This window comes from Myodes glareolus, chromosome 4 (assembly GCF_982192425.1).
Source record: "Myodes glareolus chromosome 4, mMyoGla1.1, whole genome shotgun sequence".
NCBI lineage: Eukaryota > Metazoa > Chordata > Mammalia > Rodentia > Cricetidae > Myodes > Myodes glareolus.
The window spans coordinates 84,265,393-84,290,485 of record NC_142029.1 but is presented as its reverse complement, the minus strand read 5'-3'; the positions used below and the strand labels follow the sequence as shown (position 1 = coordinate 84,290,485).

Here is a 25,093-nt window from a genome sequence, read left to right as displayed (position 1 = left end):
ACAGATAACTTGGTACTACTACGAATGTTTAAAATTCTGCTCAGAAAATGCTCTGCCCTTTCCTTTTCTCTCCTGGTATTTTCCTTTGTGTGGAGAAAAGCAACCAGGCTCCTACATCATCCGTACATGTGGCCATCACTTGCACCACTAGTGGGGAGATGGAGATAGGTGGATTTATGGGACTTGCTAGCTTAAGTAGATTGGTGAGCTACAAGCTCAATAAAAGACCCTGCCTCAGAAAAGTAAAGTGGAAAGGGAGTGAGGGAAAGACAAGTGATGTCCGTTTCTGCCACACGCACACCAGTTGTACACACATACAACCATGTGCACACAAAAGTCAGCTGTGGGGGGTGGGTTCAAGTGGAAACAGTCCACAAGGCATGGTCTCAGGTACCCCTTTTATCTTCACTCTTTTAACCAAACAATCAGTTGCTATTGCTCTGACTCTAGACCTCTGGAAGCAGTGGGGGAGGAGGCAAGGGCAACGTGCTTACTACTTATGTGTGTGCTTCCCTTTTCTCCTGCTTGTCTGAGGTCTGGTCAGCCTCCTATGGCCCCTGGGAGTTTTGGCGGCCTGTTTTCCTTTGCAGGGCAGCCCCTGAGAGGACAGAGATGTTCCTTCCCTCACACAGCCTGAGGCCCAGTGGTGACACTGCTCCCAGCGTCGCCCCGTGTGCTCAGCACTGCACACATTCTTGCAGTGTTCCATGGCTCAGCAGTTGTGATGTGTGGGATCCACAGCCTAAAGTAGTTTTAGCTTTGCTTGACAGAGAGGACAGTGTGCTAGTCTCTGAGGTCACAGGCTGTTGAAGCATGGTCCCTGTCCTCTGAATTTTATCAGAAAAGATGAGAAGAGATGCAAAAGCAGAGCAGAAACACTAGGCATTGCCCCTGAATATCCACCCCCTTATGGGCCAGTGGTGGCTCTTGGGGGGGGGGGGGAACTGGAAGCTTTACATTAACATATAGGGTGGAAAAGGAAACTGAGCTCGGGGTTCATGTGGATAGCTGAGGCAGTGAGAGGCAAAAATGTAGTTTTGAAAGTGTGGGTTAAGGGAAGCCAGTTTGACAAGTTTAGCCTTTTCCCTCCTAAACCAGTTTTTCTCACTTTGCTCTCAAGGAAAACTCCCATGATGGTTCTGTGGAAGGGTACCAGAAAGGGATAGTTAACCAACCGATAGCGCTGTGCTGATATGAAGTCCTTGCACATCCTTGAAAAAACTTGGCTGTCTGTGCCCTTTGTTTTCTAGGCAACGTGAGCAATACCCAAATGAATGGAGAAGTAGTTTAGCCTGCCACTCCATAGCTTTTGCTTTTTTCTTGACATACTGGGTAATTTGTTGAATATTTTAAAAATCCTTTCTGCTAGTTGGTGACTATTGTTTGAATGTTTGAGAATTAATTATGTTAGCATATTGGACAGAGATTGTGGCTTATCTGATAAAATGCTTGCTACATAGGCATGGGGTCCAGAATTTGGGTCCCCGGAACCCATGTGAAAGCTGGGCAGGTGCAGTGGCCACCTGCAAGAGACAGGATCTCAGAACTAGCTACCTAACTAGCTAAACTAGTTTAGTGAGAAACCATGCCTTAACAAATAAAGTGGAGAGCCAATGAAGAAAACGCCCAGATTTCAACTTTGGGCACACACACACACACACACACACACACACACACACACTGCATTCATACACACATGCATACCATACACATATGCAAAATCTAAAATCAGCTGAGTGTTCTACAAAGAATTATAGGACCTGGGGCCCTGCCACCTGAGGAGGTCGTGGCAATAGAGAGCCACTGAGTTTTTGTGGAAGGCCCATGACCTCCCTAGATGACTAGCCAGTCCTGGTGGTGTATCCATGATGTTGAAGGGAAACAAAGATGGAAGCCATTTGGAGGTAGTTACAGGAGTCCTCTGGCTTCATGCCCTGAATGGGTTTAGCTGAAAACTCTTTGGCTACAAAATGGGTCCCCAGAGACTGTGTAAATGGGTCCAGTACTGTGGATGAGGCTGGCAGAGAGCAAGCTTTTCCTCTTAGGATAGCAGGGGAGCCAGGTTGCCGCCAGAGCCTGGGCGTGTCTGCACTGGCTGGAAGACTGGAAACCCCAGCCATAAATGCACCTTATGTTCTCGTTCTGAAAGGAATGCTCAGCGTGGCTATGTTTCATGCTGTCTCTGAGTAGGGGTTTTGTTTTGGTGGATATAAAAGTGAGCTCAACAAAGTAGGAAACCCAGAGAACCCTATTGATTGTGCCAGATGGGTATAGTTAGCTGGAGGCTTGACTGATAATCCTGTAAAAGGAGCATGTTGGGGGATATACTATAGGGATTGCATGTAACTGTAGATTTTGGGGGACTCTGGGAGCCTGAATGAAGACTGGCTGATAACCTTGGCTTTTACGCGGGCATACACCATCCCACTGCTGGTAGGTAGGGGAGAAATGGAGAAAACCACGTGCACAGGAGTTTGCCCCAGGTCACAAAGCAGCTGGGAACAGAAACCAGAATGACTTACTAAGACTTGATTACATGCTATAGTATAGAGATCGCTAGTGCAGAGGTCTCAAGGCTGCTGCCTTCTGCATGGAGGGCTGAGATAATGGCTAGAGGTGTGGGCATTGACATGTGGGACCCACGCTGGACTCAGGAGGTGCATAGCCTTGCCACTGGCCCAGCTGCTTCCATACCCTGCCTTCTCTAGACTTTTGTTCTCTATGTTAAGGGCTTTCTCACCACCCCACCTCCTCTGGGACTCTTGTCCTCTACATCGGGGCTTCCTCACCACCCCCAGGACTCTCCTCCAGGTACATGGCTTCAGAGCTGCAAGCCTGGCCTTAGTAGCAAGAGGCAGTGGAGGCATTGGAGCTTCCTCTGGAGGGGCTGGCACTTGCTTTCCGTGCCATCCAGTATGGTAGGACAGAGGCCCTGGGAGATTTGGCTTGCTGGGTATCACCTTCATTACCTCCTACAACTAGTTACATGGGTCAAGCAGTCAGGGCAGACACTGCTTTCCTCTGGGTTCTCCGGAAGCTTCTGCTGCTGTCTCTGTGTTGGGGCACCTGAGGACATTTAGGCTGATCACCTAGACATCTTGCTCTACTGCTCATATGTCTCTGAGGCAGGGTCAGTCACTGGGCTAGACCCTATCTATTTTTCTCTTTTAATTTTCTTCTCTATTATTATTAATAATGATGATTCTTATTATTTGAGACACCACCTCACTCTTTAGCCCAGGCTGGCCTGGAACTCACTATACATCCCAAACTCATGGCTCTCCCCTGCCTCACCTTCAGTGTCAGGATGACAGACACAACCCTCCATGCCTGATTTTCTTCCCCATTTAAACTCCATTTTCATCATAGGTAAGATGGTGACTTGAACATGTAGACGGATCTCATACTATATGGGTAAAGACAAGAACTCTTTTTTTGAGAGTTCTGTATGCCCAAGAAGCTTTGCCAAGCCTCTTAGATGCATGGTCTCATTAAAGTCTCATGAATCCCCATACTACAGATGAGAAGACCAAAACTGACATAGTTTCCAGTCTGCCTGGGGACTTGGGACTAGTAGTAACTTTAGACAAATGCCTTACCAGGGGACCCAGCCGGGGTGGTCTGGAGTAGAGAGATGGGGCAGCTAGCCAGGTGCAGAGGGCAAAACTGAAAGAGAAAGGTACATCCGAAGCAGAAGGGCCAGCATAAACAAGCACAGAGGATCCCAAGTACAAGCTAACTCCCTTCCGGAGCTCTCTTCTAGGCTGCTGCTCTGTGCTTTGCTCAGTATGCAGCGGGCAGGGTGGGGGTGGGGCTGTGCAGCAGTGTGGGTCCAATCTGCTTTCTCCTGTGGCACTGTCCCAACCAGGACCCACAGTCCATGCCCCTTCTTTAAGCAGTGTAGGCGGAGGTGAGTCCTCCTAGTTACGAGGCCTAATTGATGTTGGGGAGGCTCTTGGAGCGTGGGGTGGAAGGTGTGCTGTAAATCTCCGGCATGGGGTTCTGCCACACTCATCACAGTGTTTAATGTCCTGGCTGACCTCCTGGGTAGTCAATTTCATTTGGTTGTTCAGGGTGAATAGGCAGCCTGCTAAGCTGTAGCCTGAGGCTCTGTATGAAATTATGTCAGCATGGTGTCCTTGGTAGCTGGTAATAAATTAGCATCAAGTGTTCCATCATTTTCTTTGGATAATTAAATTAACTATGCATCAGGAGATAAAACCAAACTTTTGAGCAATACAGCCAAGGAAAGAAAAATCTGTAATATTATGATTTCCTTGGTGAGTGTGGGGTAGGGTTAGAACCAGTATTGGAGAAGGAAATGGCAGGCACCTCTTTTCTGAAACTGGGTGGCTTGGAGGTACTGTTTACAAAGGAACAATGTGCCAGCAGCAAGAGCTCAGGAGTTGGCTGCCGGAACTAGCCAGGGTACCCATCGGTCCCACCCACCTCCCTCCCCACTCTGAACTAGGAGCAGCAGCAAATGAAATAACGGAGCATCTCCTGGGCATTCGCCCCAGAAGTGCTGAGCGTGCGCTGGCAGAAGCGCACCCCAGGCATCTATTATTAATAAGGGTGCCTTCAGCTTGTGTTTCCCTTGAAACATTCTCAGAGGGCTTTCCCTTCCATTATGTCATTAGTTATCCCAGCAACCCTCAGGGGTGGGGCACATGCAGTCATTATTCTTCTGCTAGGGAGGGAGGAGCTCAAGGGTTTTCTCTGAGTCACAAAGCAAGACAGAAACGGGGCTGGGTCTAGGAATCCAGATGCCCGGCCTTGCACACTTTAAGGGACAGCGGCACCTGAAGGTGGAGTGGACAGGGATGAGCAGACCTTACTTCATCCCAGTTCAGACACCAAGAGTTGTGAGTTTTTATTTAGCTCACAGTACCCTGAGCCCTACCTATACAAGTCGTAGATAGGACTCAGGGTATTGTGGGCTTGAACCTCTCATCTGGGGCTCTCAACAGCTCCCAGGGAAAATGCCCGTAGCTCTCGGGGCCTCTTGTTAGTGGCAAGAACCTTGCTGTCTTGACTGGCCCAGGCTGGTCCTGGAGTGAGAGGGGACTTCCTAAGCTGTGAAGGAAATGAATATATTATATCAACCTCCACGGAGTGTGTGAGCTGCTGTGCCCTTTCCCCTCCCCATCTTTATGACTTGACCTGGAAAGTTAGGTTCTTGGTTTGAATCCTTGCTGGGGGCTCAGGAGGCTGATGAGTCATGCCACTTAAAGGCGGTCTTCCAGCCCCTAACTCTTGAGTGGCTTCTGGCCAGGACTGCAGGGTTGGCTGGCCATACACTGCTGGCTCTAAGCCTTGCTGTCCTTACTTCTGGGTTCAGCATGTTAGGCTGTCACAAGGTTCTCGGGGCTCCAGAGGCAAGGCTGAGCAAGGAAGCTAGCCCTCTAGGGCACAGCAGGCTGCAGGGCGCTAAGGCTGGAGTCTGAATTATGTCTCTAGCTTTCCTGTTGGGACCTGGTTTGATCACCACTTCCCACATGGCATTGCACCCAGAGAGTCCTGTTACTAGGTAACTGTCTGTAACGGGGGCAGTTATCTCATCACACTGTGCCTGTACTTTCTCCCTGGCTTCGCAAGGGAAGTAGAGCCTAGTTTGCGGGGCTCTGCTGAGGTCGACAGTCAGAAGTGCCTGTCGCCATGGGGCATAAATAGGCGTAGCCATGACTGTTGCCACTGTATTCCTACACCAGGCAGCAACTGCTACCTAAGCTGCCCCCTTCTGTGGGAGTCTCAAACAGCTCCCTTGGGACCCCAGACTGGGCTTTTCTGAAGCAGTAATGAGCAAGGAGCCTCTTCTCTGAGCTGGAGACCTCCTAAGGAGTGCTGGCCCTCCTCCACAGGCCCCCAGCTATAGCACTCTGGAGAGCCATGAACACCAACCACCAAAGCTTTTATCACAGGTCTCCAGTACCTGCCTCGGAGTATTTCTGTGATGAGGGTATAACTGAGGCTTGGCGCCTGCTTTCTGTCCTGACAGGAGTTCAGAGACAGAACCGCAGTGCTAGCTGGCACCCTGTGTATGCTCACAATAGCAGAGGCAGCCATCTCCGCATTCCAGGATCTGACACCTAACACCAGGGTTTGACTTCTCTACTCTCTGCCGTTCCCCTCCCCTGCACTGTATATGCAGGGACGCCCAGACCCATCAGGCTCTCTCTCTCTCTCTCTCTCTCTCTCTCTCTCTCTCTCTCTCTCTCTCTCTTTCTCTCTTTCTCTGCCCCTATATCTTGCTGATCCCTCTCTGGACAGTCATCCTACTGCAGCCATGATGGTTCGCTGCAAGTTCTTCTGAGGCATATTGCATGAACAAGCCACATGCAGGACCGCAGTGACCTGCTGGCCCCACTGATTTTTTTCTGTAATCTCCACATGGCCCTACCCTGCCGATACACCGTCTAACACTAGACTCCTTCCTGCCCTCGCAGGCCTCCACCTCCTGGTGCTGCGCTCTGCTGCACGGCTGGCTCTCCATCTCCACCCCAACATTCTCTTTGTTCTATGGGTCTGACCTGCCTCCCTGCTCACGTTTTCTGAAAGTGGAATGGTTTTGCAACTCAGTGTAAGAACTACTCCATGAAAGAGTGGTATTCTTGTTCTTTAAAACCTTCATGCCAAGGTTTCCTCCACAGCCCCATGGTTCATAGCTGGAGCTCGGTTCGCGGCAGAGGCCAGTGCTGGCTGAGCCGATCTGCAGCGCTCATCTGGCCCACGGCCTGGTTGGTGATCTGCTTGATCAGCTGCAGTAGCTCGGAACTGGGGACAACAGAGCTCGGCAGAGTGGCAGATGGATGAGGAAGGTGGCTGCTTTCAGTCCTACAGGGTAGGTGACTGGCTACTGACCCTGCAGGTCCAGTCCTGAAGATGGCAAATCCTGTAGTGACATCATGCCCATCATGATACAGAGGATTGGAATAGCCTCACCTCCAAGTGCTCGGGAGAACACTGGGAGGACACAGATGCCTAGCCGGGTACCAAATGGCCCTCCCACTAGTGTGGACCTGAGGACATTTCATATGGACATCAACCGGCTTCACAGGGTCGCTGAAGTATGGGAAGAACCCCTCACTGTGCTGACTGGTGACTCAACCTATCTCCCAGGCTGCTGTCCTCACAGAAGCCTCCCCAGAATAGGCCTGGCCACTCCCCTCACATGCCAGTTGGGTATCCTTCAACACCTTTGTCGCCCTCTTGTTCAGTTAGAGGACGGACATAGGTAGACAAAATGTATGAGATACTAGCTGCTTTTTCTGCTCAGAAGGCAATGGGAGGAGAAAGGGAGGGAAAGCATGGGGACAAAGGATGGGTATCTACACAGGACCAATAGGAGAAAGGAAAGGGTCTACGACCCTATGCCTCCCCAGCAGTTTCCCAGGTAACGGCTAGAGGCTGAGGAGGACCAGCTTGTTTGGGTGGGAGGCTGGAGATGAGGGCTCTGGGACCTTAATGCCCGTGCCCCTGCCTGGCGTCTCCAATCCTTCTCTCTCCTCTGTGCAGCTGGCCTTTGTTTCTGCCCATCGCACCCTGGCGCTCCTGCTTGCTATGACATCACCAGACAAGGAAAAAGAGCGTTCTTCTCTAGACGAAGGACAAAACTTTCACACCAGGTGCTTGTCATGCTCACTTACGATCATAGCCTGAGAAAAGGGGGCAACGGGAACGCTTCCTCCAGAAGGATTGTATGAAGGATCATATAATATTAGGAATTCATTAAAGTCATCGGATATTGAAGAGTCATATCAATAAGAGCAGATATTTGGCCTAGCCCCCTTCCTTTCATGGTTGCTAATGAGAAAGGAGAGGACATGGGTACCCATGCCCATCTTAGGAAACCCTTCAGAGGATGCTCTGGAGAGGGGGCTCATAGATCCCCTTTCGTGCCATAGATGTCTCAGCAGCAGAGTCCCCCTGCCCCCGTACCCTGACCCATGGCTGTTTAGAAAAGAATGCCTGATTTTTCTGCATGCGGACCTGTCATAAACTGGAGGATAAAACAGTAGCCTTTAGTAGGAACTATCAATCGGCATGTAACAACATCCCCACAGCTGCGAGCATGGTTGAGTGCTACCAAGATCAGTTTCTGGTTGGAAGAAGTTCGGTATGCTGCAATTCTTAAGCACATCACAGCTTCTGTCATATAAAGGACACCTTCCCAGAGCTGCACTCAAAAGCAACAGAGGGGCCCACTTATTAGGTGTAGGATTCACCCTTTCTGCACATGTACTAGGGAAGGTGGATTCCAATTTCTGTTGAAAAACAGGCAGAGTATCATTGGCCTAGATGCAGGCCCAGCACGTGCCTAGAATCTTGCTGGAGAGTCTGAGAGGACTAATGAACCCATTCCGTTTGGATGACATCAGAGTTGAGGCCAAGTCACACACGTGAAGCTTGTATAACCAGGAGTTGTCTTCCCAAAGGACCCCCAGCAGGCTGAGCAAGCCAGGGGAAGCAAGTCTGTCGGCAGCACCCTCCCCGGCTTCTGCATCAGCGCCTGCCTCCAGGTCCCTGCCCTGCTGGAGTCCCTGTCTGACTTCCTTCCACAAAGAACAGAGAAGTGGATGTGTATGTCCTCCCCAGGCTGCTTTGGTCATGGCGTTTCATCATAGCGATAGTTCCCCTAACACATGACTCCAGTATGTTGGTCTCAAAATATCTTCCAAAGCCCTCCTTTCTGTGTCAGGCTGGCCCCCTGGCTCTGTGATGGAGAAAGGAGAGCAACAAAACCGCCAAAGAATAAAGGCCCGTGACTATTATTTCCAGACAGAGGACATCATGGTCTTGGCTCAGTCCAACATTGCAGTGCCTCCCTGCAGCCAAGAGATCTAGGCCCACTATTGTTTAAACTTAAAAATCAAATGATGGTTATGTCATTTCTCCCCTGTCTCTCTCTCTCTTGTCGCTGTCTCTTTCATCTAGGAGGGACCTCAGATCTCTCTCTCTCTCTCTCTCTCTCTCTCTCTCTCTCTCTCTGTGTGTGTGTGTGTGTGTGTGTGTGTGTGTGATCTAGGAGGGACCTCAGACTGTTGCCTACTCTGGACTGTACTGCAGTGGCCTCTAACATCCTCCTCTCAGTCCTTTGACCCTTCTGCTCCTACAGATGGTCCTGCAGATGGGGCACTACATGGACTGCCTGCCAGAATTTTGCTGAAACCCGCTGAACTGCCCCCAGGAGCCCACCTCATAAAAGTCCCTTCTTTCTTGGATTGACAGCTCCTAAACTCCACCCCCTGTCAGCAGGAAGCAACCAGAGTAGCCATTGGCCCTCCCCCAACAGCAATCAGTGTCAGGGGAGTGTGTGGGAGGGGAGAGGGCCCTAAGTCAATAAGGGAAGGGAAACCAGCTCTGGGAGATAGCAACTTCGAGTTCTCATAAGACACTGAGGAAAAATGATGAGAAGACATGCGGCCATGCGTGGGGGAGGACTTGGGGAGGGTGTGGGGGTGTAGGGGGATGGTATAGAACCAATAGGGGGAAAGCCAGGACCCTGGGGCCCTATAAAATACCAGGTCTGTCCATTTAGCAGACTCCCAGCCCTAGGCCCCTCCCAGTTCTAAGGGATAAAACTGTTATTTTCCCTTCCTTGTGGCCTCCTCTTCTGTCTCTCATGGTTGTTCAGTTCTTTTTCGGTGCTAGGAACAAACTTGGCAATCCTCCCGTGCCCCCATTATCTCATGAACCTGGAGCGGTCTTGGCCTACGCAGAGCAATTTCCCTCCTTTTCTGTGGTTCTTCCGCCTTTTCCAGCATGGCTCTGCGCTTAGGCTGCGCCCTGGGCCTCTAAGTAGGACCCAGGTCTAATAACCTAAGAAGTAGGCAGAGGAGCAGGTGAGGGACCGCTGCCCTACCGGGGCTAATTCAGTGGACCCAGGAGCTGGAAGACGCGGGGCCACTGCAGCCAAGGCACTGATACTACAAGTACCCATAAAGAGCGAAGAGGAGAAAGATTTGAGAGTGAGAGCTACTTCATAAGTGACTGTGGCTCCCACTCTGGTCCTCGTGGGGTGGGGGGTAGATAGGAACCCTTAAACCAGCAAACTTTACCTCCCTGCCCCCGCCCCACACATAAGAGAAAACATGATGGTCACAGTCACAAAACTGGGACAGATTTGGGGCAGGGGAGATGAGAGCAGCCTGGGAGGATGTGATGGAACAGGGAAAGCCAGAGAGGCCAGGTCAGGCTGAGTTGGCCGCAGTCCAGCCCCTTGGAGGACATGGACCTCAGCAAGGCTAGGATGGGAGCTGGGGTCAGGTAACTTAGAGAGCGACCAGGGATGGGCAGGGAGCTGGTGATGTCATGCAAGTGCGTGACTGGCAGCTGGCAAACAAAAATTATTACTGTGGACAAAATGTTGAACTCTGAGCTCTGGACCAGGTTGAGTTTGAGGCCCCCAGAGGTGGAACCACTGGGTCCAGTGGCTGCTTGGGAGTTGCCAGGGAAGGAAGACAGCTGTGAGCTCCATTCTGCCAGGGGGTGGGGGAGGGGAAGTACGCACTGCCCTACATAGGTAGGTGGAGGGTTGTTCCCTCTGTAAAGGCCTTGAGGCTGCCAGAGAGGAGACAGAGCAGCCTGGGTAAGCAGGTGCCTGGCTAACTCTGCCCCCGGTGAGCCGCTCTAGACAACGTCCCTTGGACTGGCAACCAAACAAAAACCACCCGGAAGTCTCAGTGCAGCTGGTTTTTATTATTAAAGCCAGGGTCATAAAATGGTTGCCCCTGCCCTCCCATATCCCTCCCGCCTCGAGATCGTCCCGTCACGGCCTGTGGAGACTTGGAAACATCCATGCTGAAATGAGAGAATGCCGGGTGGGATCGGCTCAGATGTGGTCTCTATGATTGTGTCGGCTCCCCCAGCATTCCTGGAAAGACGGCTTGGGGTGAGGCTGGGCAGCCCCAGCTCACAGTGCTGTTCCCGAGAATCCGGGGTGGGCATCAGGAACGAAGGCAACGAAATAGGCGGAGCTGGCCCCCACGCTCTACCCTGCTGAAGCTGGGCCATAGGCTGGTTTTTGTAAAAATGGTTTAAAAAAAAAAACAAAAACAAAAGAAAACAAAACAAAAAAAAACCCAACCCCCAGCCATGAGCACCACCCTCTCCTGAGTAGGGCAAGAGGAAGCCCCAGCTCTGGACTCTGAGGTCTGAGGCGTGTGGCCTCTGCCTGGCATCACCTCCCTGGAGGCAGACAGCACCCTGAGGGAGGCCAGGCGGGATCCTGAGCCCCATTTGTGGTCCTGAGTGGCCTCTGGGGTCTTGAAAGAGCTTCAAGATGGCTGTCTCCCCACTTTCCACTCAACAAGCCTGCAGACTCTCTAGGCCTCAGGAACCCTATGCAACTTGGGCTCTTTGGATTCCAAAGATCTGAACTTCTCCTCCAGCCCAGCTGTGGGCTGCAAGTGGATGACAGGCCTGATCTGAAGAGCAGGGAGAGCCTCCTGGTTCCTCTGGTTGAATAGACTTACCCTACGCTCCAGCTCAGGGCTGGTCTGGGCTGAACCTGCTGGGGTAGGCTGGGACAGGGGTGCTGGGTCCAAGGCCTTATGGGATGGGCAGGGGTCCTTGGACAGGGAGGACAGCAGGTCCTGGACGGTGGCCTCTGCCACCTGCTGCTGAGGGGGTGGCAGCAGCGGCAGGGGAGAAGGTCCTGGCTCAGAGGACGGCTCTTCTCGGGGGGTGCTACAGTCTGTGGAGGAGCCCAACGTCTGGCTGCTGGCACTCTGGGCCCTGGTGACTGATCCACAGGTTGAGTGGGAAGTGGTCTCCGAGGTGGCACTGGCGCAGGTGCTGTGTCCACTGAACTTCAGAGGCAAGTCCACCGAGAAGAGGTCTGAGGAGATGTTGGGCTGGTGGATGTCTATGGCGGCTGTAGTGACCACACACACTGCTGGCTCTGGGACCCCGCTGTCTGCAAGAAAGGGAATATTGGTCATACTTTGCCTCTGCCCACCTTGCTGGACTCTGAAGGACTGGTGTGGGTCTGAGCAGTAAGTGTGGCCAGGCCTTGAGAAGTAGCCATAGTGAGGCCATTGAGAACCCAGGTCACTATCACTGTGTGAACTGAGGGGAATGGCTGTCAATCCACTTTGTTGACCCAAAGTTCAGACTTGTGACACTCAACCAGTTACCCATGAAGAGGGGCCACAACACTTCCCAGAGGAAGCTTTAGAGGCCAGCCCTGCCCTCGAGACCCATACTGCTTAGTCAGCGGAGGCTGCTGTCTTCTGGGATGCTCTGGGAGTACAGTCTCAGACAGCTTGCTGTGGGTCATTATTTAAACTAAGAGGCAAAAATGTCTCCACAATAGACTTAGCTAGCCCATTTCAATCACCCCAGAAAGCTTGTCCTAGGAAAAGCATTCTGTTAAGGAGTTGTTGAGTTTATTATTGTTGTTGTTGTTGTTGTTGTTATTGTTACGTGTGCATGCACATGAGAGCAGAAGTGCCTGCCCGAGTACAAGTGTGGAGGCTAGGGGTTGAATTGGATGTCTTCCTCTACTACCCTCTACCTTATTGTTTTGAGACAGGATCTCTCATGGAGACTGGAATTACCAGCTGGCTAGCCGGAGTGCCCCTGGGATCCACCTGTCACCCTGAAGGCGTTTTAACTGGGGGCGGGCACATCCTGAGTAGTCTGCTTTCTGCAGACCGATGAGCCGCGGGGCAGTCAGCATTCAGCAGCTCTTTTCACTGAGAAGCACTGGAGGTGATGGTGGACTACTCTGGGTGTAGAACTATAGGTTTCTCCCCCAAGTTAAGGGGAGGGGACTGAGATGATGGGTCAAGGCTGGAAAACCAGCAGTTTGGAAGAGGCTGGGAGAAAGCAGAAAAGAGAAGAGTCGCCTTAGGGGGGTTAAATAGTGGAGAAGAAAAATAATCAAATAGAGGTCACATGTATTGCATATAGTCTGTACTTATAGTGGACAGTGCAAGAATTTTGAGGACCATGAAATGCAAACTCAGTGTTTAAGACTTTGGTTACAGAAAAACAAGATGCTGAAAGATCTGGATATAAAATCAATCTTGTCCCCCAAAGAAAACACACTAGGGGACAGTAAGTCCCCTAAGATTTCAAGAGTATAAAGCATGCCAGGCCTGCTGTCCCTTTAACCAGTTAGGTTGAGAAAGTTTGCTTTCCCTCAGGGCCACCTGAGCATGTCTGCGGCTGGGGTGGGAGATCACCTGAGTTCTGGATTACAGCCCCCTCCCTCTGTAGGTTTCCACACTCAACCATCATGGGTCAGAGATTGATTGCCCTGACCTTGGCATCTGCAGGCTCAGCTCCAGGGCATCAGAGTTTCAGGTAACAGTCTGCTGAGTATTGAACCCCAGGTGTTTGGACCCTGAGCTCTGCTATCAAAGTCTACAGGGTCACAATGGTAGGCCCTGCTACCCGAAGTCAGGCCAGACTGTACCTAGCCTTGGGTTTAGGGCTTGCTGGGGTCACAGGCGTCCTGGAGCTGCATAGTTCATGCAAACAGTTCCAACCCAGACTTACCACTGCTGGGCCCATTGTAGTACTGGCTAATGTAGCTGTTCATGTCGTCCTTTGCCATGGCTTCTGCAGAGATGAGGACAGAGAAGGGTGCGTGTGATTATGTCACTGTTTAAGCTAAGTCGCCCTCTCTGAGCCGCTGTAAAACAGAGGGTGGCGGGCGCACTGCTGCATGATGAGGAAGACTACAGAGCTACCAGGCAGGTCAGGTTCCCAAGAGTGGAGCCGGCCGCACAGAAGCCATTTGATACATGCCCATGGAAGGCTGTGGAGGCTGCTAGGGACTTGCACACCCTCAGGCTTATCTGCCTGCTGAGGCCTACAAGTAACAAGACCTGAGGCTACCTTCTGAGACACTTGAGTTGGCGGCCGAAGCTGGGCCACCTTCAGATCTGGAGGCCGAGTGGTAGAGGAACGGATCTTAAAAGTTTCCTCAGCCTCTTGGTCTTGAAACGCCTGTGGTCAGAGGTGTGTTCTGTGGCTGACGCCCGGCCCTGCTCCTGCATCAGCTAGCACAGATTCTCTGGCCATCCATAACCTTTGCTATAATTGCCGTCTATTCTGCCACTGTGCTGGGAAGCAGAAGTGACTGTTCCCAGCAAGCCGTGGTGGAACTAGGGCCAAGGGGTCAGACAGAGGGGCTGCTCACTTAATCAGGTGCTAGTTTCCGGTGCCACCATTTACCTAGAGCTTGATCAGGTCATAACCCCTTGCTGGAACTCAGTGTCCTTATTATATGAAGGTCCCTAGCAAGGCTCTTACAGACTGATGTAGCTGGCCTTCATGGCTAGATGGCCCTGATAGCCCAGAAACTGACAGGGAAAGATGGTTCCAGAAGCATCCGTCTCACCCCGCAGCCCCAGAGAGCAATCATGCTTCCTGCCTGCCAATTCTCTCACTGGGCAGAACAGCAGAGAAGAATCTGCTACCTCTCCAAGGAGAGTCTGCCATGACCCGTTACTGGGCAACCTTGGCTCTTTTGTGCTCTTCAGGGCCACAGTGTACCTGTACCTCTGCCAGGTGTTAAAGCAAGGAGTTTCTGCCTTGGGAGCAGGGTCAGGGGCTGGGAGGGTGAGCAATCACCCCTCTGTGGAGCATGGACTCTCCATCTCATCAGGAAACGCACACCTACTAAATGCAAGGCTTTACTGAGCCTGCAACTGCCCTGTGACTGTAATCCTCACCACTGCCCTGCCAGACTGGGATTGCTTAATATACGAGTCCTTTTAAAACTAAATAATCATGCCCCTGAAGCAGCCTCTACCCTGCAAATGTGTTTAGCAACTCCATTTGCTGACTCACACCAAGCTCTGGGCCAATAGAAACCCTGCTCTCCTCTGTAGGCAAGACCAGCGCTGACCCCGCAACACACTGCACTCCTGTGACTCCCACCTCAACGCCTCACCACCACCCCAGACCTGGGGGGGGGGATAGTGGCAGACCAGAACTGCCTGCTGAGGACATCGCACATCTCAGCCACCAAGGTGCCTGAGTCCCGTCTCCTCAGTCTGCAGCCTACATGTCTGAGGATGCTGCATCTTCACCAGGCTGTTGATAAAAATATGCTCAGTCAGGTGACTGTCAGCCAAGACCATGCTCCTGAGCACTGACTGGTCTGGCCATCTGTCCCTGGACAGCTGGGCAACCTCCAGCTCCTGTGACTCAACAAGTCCAAAGAGAATCCATGTTTTCTCTCCCCAGTCCCACAGCCTTTGCCTTGGTTAACGTCCCCCCCCCCCCCATCCCAGCAACAGGTCCTGGCCACTGCCACGGGCCTCCACACTTTCCTTAACAGCACCCCAACTTCCATCAACAGTGTGGCTGGTCAAGGGACCGTGACCCCTCTGCCAAGACTTTGCTTCTAGACTCAGGGTGGGGGGGAACCTCATGGCTTCTTCTCTAGGCTTTGCCTTGCCGATCCAATAAATGTATTGGATACCAATCCTGGCTGGCAGGTGACCACTGGGGTCCTGTTCAGGGTTAGAACCTGTGCTGCACAGGCGTTTCAAAGTCTGAGGCCTACCCTGTCTCCTCTAGTGCTGAACTTGGCACTCTATGCTTCATGCAGGCTCCTGGAGCCCATCCTCCTAGAAAAGGACCCTGGGGCTGTCCCCATCCATACAGGGGCCACAGGCCACTCAGTTCCCTTGGTAATTTGGTTTGGCATATGTTTCTGTGTGACAGTGGTCTGTCACTTATATTTTAAATAAACGCTGATTGGCTAGTAGCCAGACAGGAAGTATAGGTGGGGCAACCAGGCAGGAAGTAGAGACATGGCAATGAGAATTCTGGGAAGAGGGAAATTTCAGTCTGCAATTGTGACCCAGCCGCAGAGGAAGCAAGACAGCAAGATGTGACTGCCTCACCGAAAAAGGTATCAAGCCATGTGGCTAACACAGACAAGAATTACGGGCTAATATATGTTACAAGAGTTAATAAGAAACCTGAGCTAATAGGCCAATCAGTTAATAACTAATGTAGACCTCTGTGTGATTCTTTGGGACTTAAGGGCTGTAGGACCGGGCAGGACAGAAAACCTCGGTCAATACCTGTCATAGATCTTCAGGGCTTCCAGACTTTCCCATCCCTCTCAAGAGGCCACAGAGACACCATGAAATGCCCTCTACACCCAGGATACCCTGGGTCCTCCCTCTTCCAACTCAAACACCAAACAAGAGGCTTGTGACCAGTATGAGGTAGGGGTGTGGGGCAGAGGAATGCCTGAACCATACGGCTTTACAAGGCACTGCTCACCTTCCACCTCACATCAAGCCCTTCCTTCAAGGTCTGTTTGATTTAGCACTGAGGAACCCTAAGGGTCTGCGGAAGCAACTCACTGAGAACTGAGCCTGACAGACCTTGGTTGTGGGGCGAGAAGGTGCAAACATAGGCTTCAGTTGAAAACAGTCTGGGGTGGACACTTGCTGTGTGGTCCCAGGCAAATCTCTCAGCCACTCTGGGCTTCTGATTCCTCACCTATAAAGTAGGGGTGACAACTGCAAAGCTGTTGGGGAGCTATGCAGCTAGAAAACCCACTGAGTTATCTAGCCACAGACAGTCCTCACAGGCCCACAAGCACTCCTGCTGGCTCTGAATTCTCAGGATGCTTCTGAGGCAGACGCTCATCCCTAGGAGTAAGCACTTTGCAAACACAACCTGCCTAATCCCGGGAAAGCCTCTCTGAGTTCAGAGGTGGCACTGACTCCCTTGACCAGAACCACAGACCTCCGGGTCAAGGAAGAAGGAGAAAGGCTGGTGAGGTGGCTGGGCCAGGCCTCCTGGAGATAGAGATGGCTAAGCTCCATATGACTGAGTGGCAAAGGTGCCTGGCACAGAACCACACATCCCAGGGCCCAAGAGGCTGTGCCCTGATTCCTACTCCCATACTCCCGCTCCTCCAAGACTCAGCAGCCCTCACTGAGAGAAGATGCTAACGTCCGTCCGAGCACCTGCCGCATGCCAGGCCTGGTGGCAGCACACACGACTGAATCCCCACGCTTTCTCAGTGAAGAGCTTCCGGGATTCTGAGACCAGACACGCTGCTGAACCAAGTAGCTCAGAAAGCACCACGACTTTTAGGGTGCCAATAGCAGGGACCTGAAAGCCAAGGTCCTATGTAACTGTGCAGATCAAGACAGCCCTGCTCAGGGAGGCAAAGTGACCTTCAAGGCTGAACTGGGATTCAAGCCGGACCTGGGTTCCAAACTCACTCAGACTACTTCAAAAGCTACTCTGTTGTCTCAGGCTTTTTTAGGTTTATCCACCAAGCCCTGGGGCTCCTATGGTCCCCAACACTTTTATCAGGCCCACACACTTGGGGTCAGCAAGGGTTCCTTGTGTCCAGGAGCACAGGTCCCATCTCCTCCAAGACAAACCCTGGGACCAGCTCAATTTCCTGCTCCCTGCTGCTTGGCAGAGGGAAGGCCAAGGGCAGATTGGCCGGAGGCACCTCTGTGGCTGTTCCTCTGGACGCCGGTGCTGCAAGGGGGACGCCAAAGTTGTGATATATGGTGAAATCCGTGGCACCCCTACCAGGAGCTGTAATTCATAAGTTATGGGCGAGTTTCAAGACTAATAAATTTGGGAGAGAAGTATTAATGACTATACAGGGGCACTGTGAACTTGGCAGGCCCCAAAGCCTGGAACTTTGTAGCCCTGGTTTTAAAAATGATTTGTGCTAAAGCAAGTCTAAACAGAAGCCAGTCGGCACAGTCTGACTGTGACCTGCTGGCAACTTGGGGAAGCTCTTCCCTCTCAAGAGGAATGAGGCTGGGCTGGAGCTGGCTCTGGAGCTCTGGCCCTCCGCAGCAGCCCTCCCCCACTTAAGGAGTGACAGCCACGCAGCGGTGATGCTGGCCATGTCCCAAGGCTCCTGTGACTCACTGCTGTGTCTGCAGGTTAACGCCTGGATTGTCTGTGTCCTACTGCGCATGCAGAGGGCCTCTGAGCCCTACTAGCCTGGAAGTCACAGCTACTAACAAATGTTGCCCTTTCTTAATCTTCAGAGTGGCCCAGGATGCTCTTCATTCATCTGACTGTGATTTCTAATGTCATGGAAATCCCACCCTGGCCATGGCTCTTGGTCAGAGAGAAATCCGCTGGGGGATGCCCCGAGTCCTTGGACTACTACAGGCCATGAATCATGGAGGCTTCTCACAGCCTCTGCATCCTGCCCTCTGCTTCCGAGGCACTGACTGTGCCACCGAGGGCTCTGGGGACCGCTGTGAAAATGCAGATGGAGGACTGGATTGTGTGTGGGTGACTGTGACACACAAAGTAAGTGTGCATTAAAAGAGAGGGAGGTACCCAGGGATGTCACAGGGCTAACAGGGTGCAGGAGTTGGCATGGAAGGCATCTCACAGGGTGTCCATTACCACCGTGCCCCCCTCCTCCCAATGTGTTAGAGTGAAGTGTCCATTCCTGGTACCAAGATGTGATCTTATCTGGAAACAACATGCCTGCAGTGGGATTAGTCAAAATGAGGCGATATTAGAGTAGGGTACACCTAGAGAAATAGGGAATTTGGACACAGACATAAAGGGAGACACCATGTAAAGATGAAGGCAGAGACTGAGTGTCGCCAAGGATTGTCAACAACCACCAGGAGCTACAGAAGTAGAAGGAACAGACAGACTCCCATCATGGCAGAGGGACCAACCCTATCAACAATCTGATCTCAGACTTCTAGCTTCCAAAACTGTGAGGCTATTTCTGTTGCTCAGATTTCTCAGCCTGTGACATTTTGATAGAGACATCTAACAAACAACCATTCTACTCTAAGGGACTTGGGCATTTTACAGAATGAACACAGGGAACCAGTTAAGGTATTATGCAAGGGGTGACATGAATGGTTTTAGAAGCTTGCTGTATACTGGTGGGACAGATTCACTACTGATTCCTTATACCCCCTGTATGGCAATGGAGCTGGAGGCAAGGCCACCAAAGCCTCAAGCTATGTAACCAGGGAGTGCAGCCTCCCTAGTTCTTTCTAGTCCTGTCCTTGCTGCAAAGGGTAAAGTCATTCCCGGATCAAACTGGCTTTGACAATCTAAAGTCCAAGGTCTAGGCCCAACATCATCTCTCCCTAGCTGTGTGGCTGTTTTCTTTACAACCCTACAGCAGCTAAAAATCAGGGTCCAAGCCAGGCAGTGGTGACATACGCCTTTAATCCCAGTGCTCTGGAGGCAAAGGTAGGCAATCTCTGTGAGTTTGAGGTCAGCCTGGTCTACAAGAGCTAGTTCCATTCCAGGACAGCTAAGGCTGTTATACAAAGAAACCCTGTCACAAAAAAAAAAAAAAAAAAAAAAAATCAGGGTCCAGAGAAGCTCTGACCCTGCCCAGGTCAGAGCCGCCTGGACAAAGAAGTAGCCTTTGGATCTTGAAACAGCTCCATTGGTGTGGTACCTGGCTGGGTACTGTCTCAGGTACTGTCCCAGGTCCCCTCTACCACTCACATTACAGCCCTCGATTTGCCTCATCTGCAAAACTTCGGTCACAGGCTATTCTGGTTTTCAGTTTGAACTTCTTTTCTGAACTGTGGTATGTGGCAGTCCACCAGGAGGGTCTCAGACTTCCACCTACCACAGTGATGGTTAATCTTGGTGTCAATTTAACAGGATAATCATCACCTAGGAGACACACATCTGGGCAATGGAGGTGCTGAACTCAAGAGAGAACAGTGAGAGAATGTCCAGGTTAGGTAAGTTGAGGTTGGGAGACCATCCTCGATCCCACGAGTTGGGGCACCAGACTGAATAGAAATGGAGAAAGCAAGCTAGTACCAATTTTTCATCTGATTCCTGACTGGAGCTACAAGGTGCCAACTCCACCTGTCCCTGCAGCTTTCCAGGTGTGATGGGCTGCACTCTGTAACCATTTGCCAAAAAGCAAAACAAACAAACAAAACCTTCCTTCCTTTGTCAGGTATTTTTTTAAAAGTACAGGAAAGTAACAACTATTGATTCACAATGGGCATTTGAATGGATTTCCTGGATCTGATCAATTTTTAGCTTGTGTCAAGATCCTGGCTAGATCCTGGGCTCTGGGAGGTAGTTCTGAAGGCGCTGATTTTTGAGTGCCACCACAGGTGGGGGCAGATGAGAAGGCACAGACCTTCTAGAAGTCACCCCACTACCTGGAATCCTGTGTCCCTACTTCTGTGTGCAGAGCCATGGAGTGGGAAGAGGAAGGAATCCTTGGGACTCAGGGGACCGTGGGCTCACCTTGAGAGGGCCTCATCTCCTCCACAATGCTCTCGGCTGCAGTCTCCTCGGCCCACGTGCCGGCCTCTACCACCTTGTAGCGGCTGCGTGGCTGGCTGAGCACGTGTGGGGCTTGCAGCGCCGCCTCCCGCTCCGCAGCCAGATCCAGGTCCTGCTGGGCCAGGTGCGCGCGCAGCTGCCGGATCTCAAACTGCAAAAGACAGAAGGGTTGAGGGTGGGTGCGCTGTTGGGGTGGGGGAAGGTTGGGGGTGGGGACAGGGGTCGCAACCTTACTCGGAGCTTTGCACCTGGACGGCGTATTAGGATGTAGGGATAGAAGGGCTGAGCATCCAAAGGCGGGACGCTGCATTCCTCAGTGTGCTCTCACCAACACTAAACACATCGGAACCTTTAACGAGCAGTAAGTGCGACCACTTGTCTCGGGTACTGTGAGGCCAGGCCCTACTCTAAGAAAATGGCGGTGACTAGAAAGACAGCTGTCGTTTGTAGGAAGATCACGCTGGACCGCTGGACCGGCGGTGAGGAAATCGAATTTGAACACGCCTTTAGCTACTTGTGCGCCTCCAAGGAGTAAATAACAGGAAAACCCTCTTCAGGCGGCTCCGACAGGTGCTGAATGGAAGTAAGAAGACGCCCCACCCCCAAGCTAGCACAGTTTAAGCGTGCTGGCTTCACATACATGCTGGTCCAGCTTATTTGTCTTCTAGTAATATCCATTTCCCTCTTCCACGAGTTGTGGGAGACGTCTCTCCGCTAGATAGTGCCGAGATTTGTGACCTTGGAAAGGCCCTTTCACTTTCTCTGGCCTCAGTTTCCTGGTTTGTAGATGCAATTTTATATCTAGATGTATGTAGATGGGTTTTATGACCCTTTCTGAAGACGTGGTAAGAAATAAAAATCTCAGCGGTGACGCCATCGCCATCATCATCACTGTTAGAACGCTTCTTAGAAAGGCTTCTAAATGTCTGGCGTTTGCGACTGAGATAGGTGTCCACGCTCCAAATCTTATAGGAGAAATCTGATATCTGTGTGTAGGACAATGAAGGGTCTGTGTGGGCTAAACAGCAATGAGTATTCACTGCCATCTAGTGTTCAAAGTGCACACTGTACCCCGTCTAACCTGGCGAGGGTGCCAAGGCTGTCTGTTACCTACTTGTCCCTGCAGAAGGCCCCCAAACAGCCCAGACCCCTTATTAGAATGTGAGACTTGCCCTGTACTATCACCATGCAGCCCGTTCTCTTGGTCAGAACAGCACTCCACTGTCTCCCCAGATCTGCCCCTCAGTTGTTTTTATTCCATGTTAGCTACAGCCCAAACTGTCCTCTGGGCATCCCACCCACTCCCTAGTCCAGCTCCATCTTCAGGTGTTTTCCTATGCAGCTCACTGGTCTCCAGGTCTACTGCTGCCCATTGACTGACAGCTGCATATTCACATATGGGCTCTGGCAAACCTAAATCAAATCACGACACCCTGTTCATAAGTCTTAGTGGTTTACCACCTCACTTGGGAGAAAGTCCAAACTCCCTGCCCTGGGCTCAAAAAGCCTCCACACAGCAGCCTGAGTCTGCCCGCCCTGTCAACTTGCTTCCTCAAGTCTCTGGCTGTTCTGTAAAGGCACAAGGCACTTTCCCAACTATTTCCTCCATCCCAGATCACATGGTTGATCTCCACTCTGAGGGCCTTATCCTGATCTCCCATCTATGGCAGCCTACCAGACCTTCAGTCACATCGGCCTCTTTGAGTTCTCTGTATCACAGTACTGCACTGAGATATTTTTGTCCCCCTCCCTCCCTCCCTCCCTCCCTTTCTTTCTTAGACAGGGCCTCATGTAGTCTCCTCTAGCTTCAGACTCTCAAATTTCTGATGCTTGGCCCATGCCTTTTGGGTGCTAGGATGCTACTGTGCCTGGTTCTATGCAGCTCTGGGACTGGAACCCGAAGACTCCTGCACACTAGACAAGCACTCTGTCAACTGTGCCACACCGCAGGACTGTTTTCATTTTTGATTTATTTTTATTTTATGTGCATTGGTGTTTTGTCTGCATATGTGTCTGTGTGGAGGGGTCAGAAGTCCTGGAACCGGAGTTACAGACGGTTGTGAACTGCCATGTGGGTGCTTGGGATTGATCCCGGGTCCTCTAGAAGAGCAGTCAGTGTTCTTAACTGCTGAACCATATCTCCAGCCCCTAATTCATTTATTTTCATGAAAGTAAACCATGAGTGCAGCTGAAAGCATTTACTGCCACCGGAATGGCCTAGCAGTGACCTGGCATGGGACAGCTCCCAGAGTCAGTATCTGCACGCTTGTGTCTGGGACCACTCATGTTTCCAGAGAGTTTGTTAATCTGTCATTGATGGGCCTCTGGGTGGGTGCTTCTGCACTGGGAGCAGGGCAGGGCGCTAGGACATCGCCTGGGAGGGAGACTCTGTTAACTCTTGTTTCAGCCTTGTGTCTCTCTCCCCAGGCACCTGTCCAATCCGAAGCCTCTGTGCTGAGCCTCTGGTTTCATTTCTCCAGAGGACAAACCCATGGCTTCTTTGAGGGTGGAGTCTGGCCTCCTGGTCAGACAAGCCTTGGAGTATTTTAAATTTCTGAATAGACTTTTACCCAATCCCATTGCCCTGATGTTCCTTTCACACTATGCCCCCTTCCTCCCAGAATCTCTAGGATTCTGAGGGCAGAACTGGCCCCGTTTTCCTCCTTTGTGGCCATGTCAGTCACTATTTTCTCCACTTTGCCTAAAGCCCTTTGAAATCCATATCCTCTTTGACCCAACCTACAAGACTATTTCCTAAGCTCTACGCACTTGGCTGCTCCCTTCAGCCCTCATCTTGGTGGCATCTGAGAGGCGACCAGAGAGGCAAATGTGTGGTTACAACACTCATTAGCTTATCTTTCATACCGCTCACCCCCAGTGGTGTGCTGATAGAAAAGAAATAAGACCTTCGTAGGCACAAAAATGCCACGAAGAAACTTGCTACTTTGCATGCAAAAATCAATAAAACAAAGCAAACATTAAAAAAAAAAACCAACTAACCAAAGCAAAACCTGCTTATTTCACAGTGTATGTCCCTTCTGTACTGTGCTGCAATGCTCTTCCTGGCTGAGTTTAAGCTACTAGCACAGTGTCATGGGAAACAGAAATGGATAAGATTGATTTTTCCAGTCCAGTAAGAGCCGTGCCGCACCCACGCTGGGATACCCTACACCCCCTAGAAGAGGCAAAAGCACACAAACTCGGACCTTGTCTGTACTGGTCTATATACGCAGGAGGCATTCGGGTGCTGCTGAAGACATGAAGTAAAATTAGTTTCTTCAGTCCTGTGGTTTCAGACTGAGCCTAATTCTGGCTACAGCCTGAGCTTCAATAGCCTGAAGTAGAGACAAAGATTGTGCCACATAAACTAAGCTCTGATCCTTGTTACACACCCAGTAGAGAGTCAGTAATCTCAGTCTCCATCACTGGCCGTACACGGAACCCTGAACTTGGTCACACATGATGGTGAGTCCTTGCTATGTGTTCAACCCAAACCTGGGACTGACATGGACCCCTAACCCCAACACAGTCACAGGTCCTAACGCCTGACTCCAGACACCGGATCTCAACAACCCAGCAATCAAACGGGGCTGGCAGTCTCAAGGGTGTGAGAGGAGGCTTGCAGATCTTACTGGAGACTCTTTTGCAGGGAGGGAGGGGCCACTTCTCTAGAAACAAGGTACTGAAGGTCACTAAGAGCCCATGAGGTAACCTTCCCAAGCTCTGTGGGGCTAGGAGCCCTCTTGCCTAGGCTGATGGGAACTTCCCAGGGGCACATGCAGCCAAGGCCATGCATCAGAGTCTGCGGGCCCAGCTAATGGCTTCCTAGGCCCCTCTGAAGGGATGCATTATTGATGGCTTGTAATCAATACGGAGCTGCCCTGGGGAGTCTCACTGGAATTCAGGCCAGCCAGTCGGAGGTCAGGACCTGCCCAGCCCAAGACCGCGGATGCCCAGAAACAAGTTTTGAACTGAAGATGTGAACACCAAAGCCATGTTGTCTTCTCTTCATTCATTCATTCATTTATTCAGAAGTCAGGTAGGGGCCATGTTAAAATTCTGCTGCATGTTTTGAAATGAAAATGCCTGCCCTGGCTTAAAGGTGAGTCCTGGGTGATTCCAGGAAAGAGATGGCTTATGCCACTGCAAGGGATATATCGCCTCTGAGAATCACAAATCTTGTCCTGGGGTAGTACCTGAGGCGGATGAGGAATACACAAGATGCAGGGAAAGGTTACCAGGCAGAGCATGTCACCAGGGACTTCAGCCTTTCTTTAAAGAGCAACACGAAACAGCTGCAAACATTCACGGGGCAGAGTGGTGGCATCGGCGCTGTGACCCAGAGCGATCGAGAGCCATGCTGACTGCAGGCTGGAGAAAGAGAGATGTGGGGATCCCCACTGGGGCCTGCTGCAGGGGTCCAGAGATGGCCAGATTTGGACTAGGATGAAGGCTGGGCTGAAGGCAATAGGAGGAAAGTCGGGTGGGAGGTGGGGGCAGTGAAAATGTCCCTACACGATTTGTTTTGAATGAGGGTAAGAGAGAGGGAAGGTTGCTATAGAGGTATCTGGGTTTTATTTTATTTTATTTTTTTATACAAGGGTCTGACTATATAAACCAGGGTGGCCTCGAACACACAGTAGTCTACCTGCCTCAGTCTCCTGAGTACTGGTGTTAAACAAACCTCGCGCTCGCCAGGGTAGGTTTTTAGACACTTCACGTCAAGCGGATGTAGGGTGGCTGATGCTATCAGGCTTTACTCTGAGTAAGAATGGCTGATTCCTTATGCGAGCACCACAGAGGAGCCAGATGGCTCCTGCTCTGTCCA

The 25,093-nt window shown here is 51.4% G+C and overlaps 1 protein-coding gene across 7 annotated transcripts in view; it reads right to left on the bottom strand.

Moving 5' to 3' along the window:
* Positions 1-10,677: 10,677 nt before the first annotated feature.
* Tmem266 (transmembrane protein 266) overlaps positions 10,678-25,093 on the bottom strand; it is a 152,964-nt gene continuing 138,548 nt past the window's right edge. For all 7 annotated transcript variants that reach the window (XM_048416948.3, XM_085688777.2, XM_085688775.2 and 4 more), the window contains 3 exons: positions 20,227-20,416; positions 13,507-13,569; positions 10,678-11,917 (listed from right to left, as the gene is read on the bottom strand). In XM_048416948.3, coding sequence (XP_048272905.1) covers positions 11,325-11,917; positions 13,507-13,569; positions 20,227-20,416 — 846 coding nt within the window. In that variant the 3' untranslated portion in view covers positions 10,678-11,324. The remainder of the gene's footprint in view (positions 11,918-13,506; positions 13,570-20,226; positions 20,417-25,093) is intronic.